At 43.8% G+C, this 5,304-nt stretch overlaps 1 protein-coding gene across 7 annotated transcripts; it reads right to left on the reverse strand.

Moving 5' to 3' along the window:
- Nucleotides 1-730: 730 nt before the first annotated feature.
- Nucleotides 731-5,049, reverse strand: CD1A7 (CD1a7 molecule). 7 transcript variants are annotated; one of them, XM_005609923.4, is made up of 7 exons: nt 4,482-5,049; nt 3,900-4,166; nt 2,912-3,190; nt 2,413-2,691; nt 1,979-2,072; nt 1,747-1,812; nt 731-1,041 (listed from the first exon to the last, which is right to left on the reverse strand). In XM_005609923.4, the coding sequence occupies exons 1-6, from the start codon at nt 4,540-4,542 to the stop codon at nt 1,770-1,772; spliced, it is 1,023 nt and encodes a 340-aa protein (XP_005609980.2). In that variant the 5' UTR covers nt 4,543-5,049; the 3' UTR covers nt 731-1,041; nt 1,747-1,769.
- Nucleotides 5,050-5,304: the final 255 nt, after the last annotated feature.

Raw genomic sequence — 5,304 nt, forward strand, 5'->3', positions numbered from 1 at the left:
CTGAGCATCAACACTCTTGTTCTCTTTTCTTCACCATATTCTATTCACTTCACTAACACACTTATGTTACTACCTCTCAGGCATCCCGTATATCAGTGCTTCTCAATTTTTTTTTCTGCAGTTTCTCCCAAATCCCCTCAGTACTTAATTGCATATTTTAGTTGTGGGTCCATCTAGTTGTGGCATGTGGGACGACACCTCAGCATGGCCTGATGAGCGTTGCCATGTCCGCATCCAGGATCCGAACCAGCGAAACCCTGGGCCACCAAAGTGGAATGCGTGAACTTAACCACTCGGCCATGAGGCTAGTCCCAGTGCTTCTCAAATTTTAATGTACCTATGAATCCCCTGCTGATTTTTATAACTACAAATGATGATTCAAAAGCTCTGAGGTGAGGGCCAAGATTCTGTATTTCTAACAAGCTCCAAGGTGATAACTCTGCTGCGTGTCCCTGAACCACACCGAATAGCAAGGGCCTACATCCTGCTTTCTTCTTTTTGTTTAGAATACTGGGAGCAATAGGTTCACTCCAATAGGTCTCTATAGTTAAATAATAAGAATGGTCAGATGAAAGGTTTCATTTCTCTTCAGGGGCTCAGAGAAGTCACAAAGGAACTAGGAAAGTGTGAGTCCCTTGGCCAAGTGAGAGGACTTTTAACAAGGAAATCATCAAATGTGTCAATTTTTACAAAGATTTCAGGAAGAAAAATAATAAGAAAAGACTATAAATTTGGCATAAATTCAACACAGGTTTTTATTGAGAACATACTACATGCAGGTAAGACTTTGCCAAGGATACAAATATTAAAAAGACAGGGAGGAGGGGCCAGCCTGGTGGGGTAGCACACGTTCCGATTCAGCGGCCTGGGGTTCACCAGTTCGGATCCTGGGTGCGGACATCGCACCGCTTGGCAAGCCATGCTGTGGTAGGCGTCCCACATACAAAGTAGAGGAAGATGGGCATGGATGTTAGCTCAGGATCAGTCATCCTCAGCAAAAAGAGGAGGATTGGTAGCAGATGTTAGCTCAGGGCTAATCTTCTGCAAAAAAACAAGAAAAAAAAAACAAGACATGGAGGGACTGGCCCAGTGCTACAGTGGTTAAGTCGGCACGTTCTGCTTTGGTGGCCCAGGGTTCGCCGGTTCAGATTCCGGGTGCAGACCTCCATACGACTTGTCAGGCCATGCTGTGGCAGGCATCCCATATATAAAGTAGAGGAAGATGGGCACGAATGTTAGCTCAGGGCCAGTCTTCCTCAGCAAAAAAGAGGAGGATTGGCTGTGGATATTAGTTCAGGGCTAATCTTCCTCAAAAAAAAAAAAAAGACATTGACTTTGCTCTCAAAAAGCTTAAAAATTATAAGGGGAAAAAGGATCAAAATAGCTGCAAGCCAAGGCAGGAAGTGAGGATTACATTTGGCAAAGAACAATTCAAGTGTGCTGGGAGTTCAGACAAGGCAGAGATTGCTTCACTTGTGAATCAGGGAAGGCCCTCTGGCACAAGGGACATCTGAAATGGGCCGGAAGACCCATTAATATTTGAATATGTGGAGGTAGCTAGGACCTCATCCATTCAGAGTTATAATTTGAGTTTTAAGTCCCAGAGCCGAGGGTAGAACAACAAATCCTCCAAAATTACATTTAGCCTATATTGGCAACAGACAAGCAAATGACAGCAACAACAACAAAAAGCTGTACAAGGAGAATTGAAAGAATGTCAACACAGTGCTGGGTTTAGATACTTACTGAGCCCCTGCAATGCTGGGATCTCATTCCAAAGGGAGACATGTCCTTGGAAATTCACAGTGCGTCCTGTCAAGAACAAAGATGGAAATCAGTCTGCATGACGTGGAGGTGGGAAGTGAGGAGTAAGAAGGAAGGGGACTGGGAGGAGAAATGAGGAGAGAGAAAATTAAAAACATGAGAAGAGAAGAGGGGAGTGGGGAAAGATTGGGAGGGATGGATACAAAGAACTCACCCACGTTTCCTAAGCCAAAAGGCCAGACCTGTCAGAAGCACCAGGGGCAATATCAAGAAGATCAAGAAGATAAAGCCCATGGAGCTGTGATGTTCTGTGGATTTGGGAGGAAATGAGGGTGTCAATTCAAATCCCCTCTCTGTTTTACTGCATTTCCCTGGACATCTTTTGTTCGATTGAGTGTCTGCCTCATCAATTTCCTTTCTTCCTATTTCTTCACTCATCCCTCTTTAGAGATGAATCCTTCATCTAACCCTCAGCATCTTCCTACATCTGCATGTCCTTCATGTTCCAATTTTCTATTTCTTTCATAACTTACTTTTATTTCTTTTGAGTCTCCTGTCACTAGAATCCCAAATTTTTCATCTGACTCTCCTGGTCTGCTTGAGGACCACCTACTCCTATTCCCAGCTTGCACCCCAGTTCTTTCTTACCCCAGTAGAGGATGATGTCCTGGCCTTCTAGACTGCTGTGTCTCACCCGGCAAGACAGGTCAGATGTCTCAGTGGCTTGCACATCTAAGGACGCCCGAAGATACCATGTCCCATCAGCATTGGGCAAGATGTCACTTCGCTGAGTGCCCGGATGCTCCTGCTCACCCCTCATCCACATCACCCAAATAGACTTTGGGTGGAAGCCAGAAGTGTGACAAATCAGCATCAAACGCCCAGGACCAGGATTGCGGCCAGTGGACAACCAGGCCTCTGGCTTTACTGCATAGGACAGGAAAGATATTCAGATGAGAACTCTAACACAGACTTAGAAGTTCAGATTTTCACATCAGTTTAGAGAGACACATCTTTCCAGCCTCTAGGAATCTGTCACCTATGATTTTCTTTTCCTCTTGGCTCCTTCTTAGGAAGGTTGGAAGGGGATGATGGGAAGGTATGATTTTAAAATAGAAAATTCTTAGAGTAAGGGTGCAGGACTGACCTTGTCGCTGGAGATATGACTTCCCTGCATCAAGAAGTCCCAAGAGGAAACGTTGACAGGTGTCACTGAGGAGCCTGTGTATTTTTTCCAGGGTTATTTGGTCTGAATTGAATAGTCGGCAGACATGCTGAGCCTTACTTCCACCATTCGGAGATGGCAACCATGAATTGCTCTGGAAGCTCAGGAAATCTGATCCTTGATAAGCAACCCGCATGTAGCCTACTGAACCTTTCCCAAAGTGCAGATCACAACCTCCTACCACCTGTAATTCAAAGGGATCTGGGGAAGAGGGGTTGTGAATTAGAGGAATGAGGGAGTGAAATAAATAAAATGAAATGAGTGGAAGCAAAAGACAATAGAAATAGAAAGGAACATTTAGGAAATTTGAGGGAATGGGGCAAAGTTTGATTTCAACAGAGGTTCAGAAAAAGAGGAATTAGTGTTAGGTGGAGATAGAGGAAGAGATGAATGACAAGAGGAAGGGGCCAAATTGTTCAAAGAAGGCAACTTGAATGCTGTGGGCAAGAAAATAAGTAGGACTGAGTGTGAGAGAGTTGCCATTATAATAATGTAGAATGAATGGAATGTGGTAGGTTACAATGAATGTGTCAACAGATTTCTGAAGAGATGAAATTGGGGAGAAAATCACATTTTAAGGAGTCAATCAAAGAGTGAGGAAGCTGAGAGTATCTACTGAGAAGCCAAGGAAAGAGGTGGTCACAGGAAACCACTAATGGAAGATAATATGGCACAAGCCTGAAGTCAATGAGAGAGGCGTTTGTAAGTAAAAGAAGACTTGAAGCTTTTGTAAAGTCAGGATTTCAACTTTACACTCTGTCCTAAAGTGCGTATTTGCAGATTTATGGTGAGGGAAAGTAAGGTACAGAAGTGAATGAAGACGGTTTCCTACAGGAAAAAGAAACTCATTGAAATACACACACACCACCCACCCATAACCCCACAGTGTGTAGAAGGAACGGGAACTCACATTCAAAACGCCATTGACTGGCATGGTTGCAAAATGCCTGAAGAAATCCAGTGGAGAACATATGAAATAACTTTCCCAGTTCCATCAAATCCTTATTGCTGAAGTTACCCTTGGACCAGGGCCACAGGAAAATGATATTGCCAGAGTGGCTCTCCCACCCATGAGTCTGCAACTCGCCCAACCAGCCTGAGCCCAGATTTTGTATCCAAAAATGGTTGTAAAAGGATGAGATCTGGATGATTCGGAAGGATGCTGGCTCATGGAAGTCTGTAGTGAAAGAACAGATAAAATGAGGACAAAAACAGACATTGAGAAGGAGAAAGAATGGAGGAGTAAAGGTGCCAGAGAGGGGAAACTCAAAATCTCAAGCAAAGGGGATCCGTAGTTATATCAGGAGTCATTTCCTGCCACACAGCACCATGCTTCTTATTCACCCTTCAGAAGAGCACAGGGACCTGGTCAGGGACACTCAGAATGGAGCAAGGCTGACACTCTCACTCTCCAGGTATATGCTACACACACACAGACACACACACACAAAGACCCTCTTGCACCCAACCAGGCAGTTGTCAGAGTTCTTACCATCTTTATTGTCAACACCTGGGAGGAGAACTGCTAGCAACGGAAGCTGCAGGAACAGCATTTCATTTGCAGGTGTTCTTTCCTTCTCTCAGAAAATTTGGTCTTTAATTTCTGTTCTAAACAAACCTACCCCACAATACTTCTATTATGATTTCTTTTGACTATTCTGTCAGAAAAACCTTTCCTTTAATCACTGTCTGCAAAAACAAAAATATGCTCTTTCCCTAAACCCTGAATCACCTATTCAACTCTCATTTCCCCTTTAGTTCTGTGAACCGCCTACTCAGAACCTCATTTCCCTTCAGTTCTCTGGATGGCCTACTCAGACTCATTGCCCGTGCAGTTCTGACTCTCCTCTTGGGCTTCCATCATTTTCACCTTCCCCCCATTCAATTCCTGTAGAACAAGTCTTGTGTGGCATTGAAAAGTCACTTTACCTCTAGGGCATTTTTTTCTCACTCATACAATTGAAACATGAAACTTAGTGGCTTCCCAGAACCCTAGCTAATCTTCCCAGGCCCCTGCTCTTTTCTGTCACTCTGCCCTTCTCTTACCTTTTTTAATGTTCCCCAAATATTCTCTTCCCCTGTCTCACCCCCACTCAACAGCATTCAGTTCTCTGACTTCTCATTGGTTGCTTTATTTGTTTTTTTTCAGAATCCCTTTGATTGTCCTGTGAAGCAGTATAAATTATCACCAATTCTCCATTATTCTTAGGGAACAACCAGTAGCCATCACAGAGACCACAGGGACATTGAAATACATAAAGGAAAACCTCCTCTGTTTGAGTCTCATTGGTAAATATTAACTCACCAAACAATCA

This window comes from Equus caballus, chromosome 5 (genome assembly GCF_041296265.1).
Source record: "Equus caballus isolate H_3958 breed thoroughbred chromosome 5, TB-T2T, whole genome shotgun sequence".
NCBI classification, from domain to species: Eukaryota; Metazoa; Chordata; class Mammalia; order Perissodactyla; family Equidae; genus Equus; species Equus caballus.

Bases quoted from the DNA above. Each gene is read 5' to 3' on its own strand.
- CD1A7 (XM_005609923.4), bottom strand. From the start codon at position 4,542: ATGCTGTTCCTGCAGCTTCCGTTGCTAGCAGTTCTCCTCCCAGGTGTT. The intron at 3,191-3,899 runs GTGAGTTCCCGT...CCTCTTCCCCAG, and splicing joins CAGTCAATGGCGTTTTGAAT to ATCCCTTTGAATTACAGGTG. The intron at 2,692-2,911 runs GTCAGTCCTGCA...TGTCCTATGCAG, and splicing joins GTCATATCTCCAGCGACAAG to TAAAGCCAGAGGCCTGGTTG.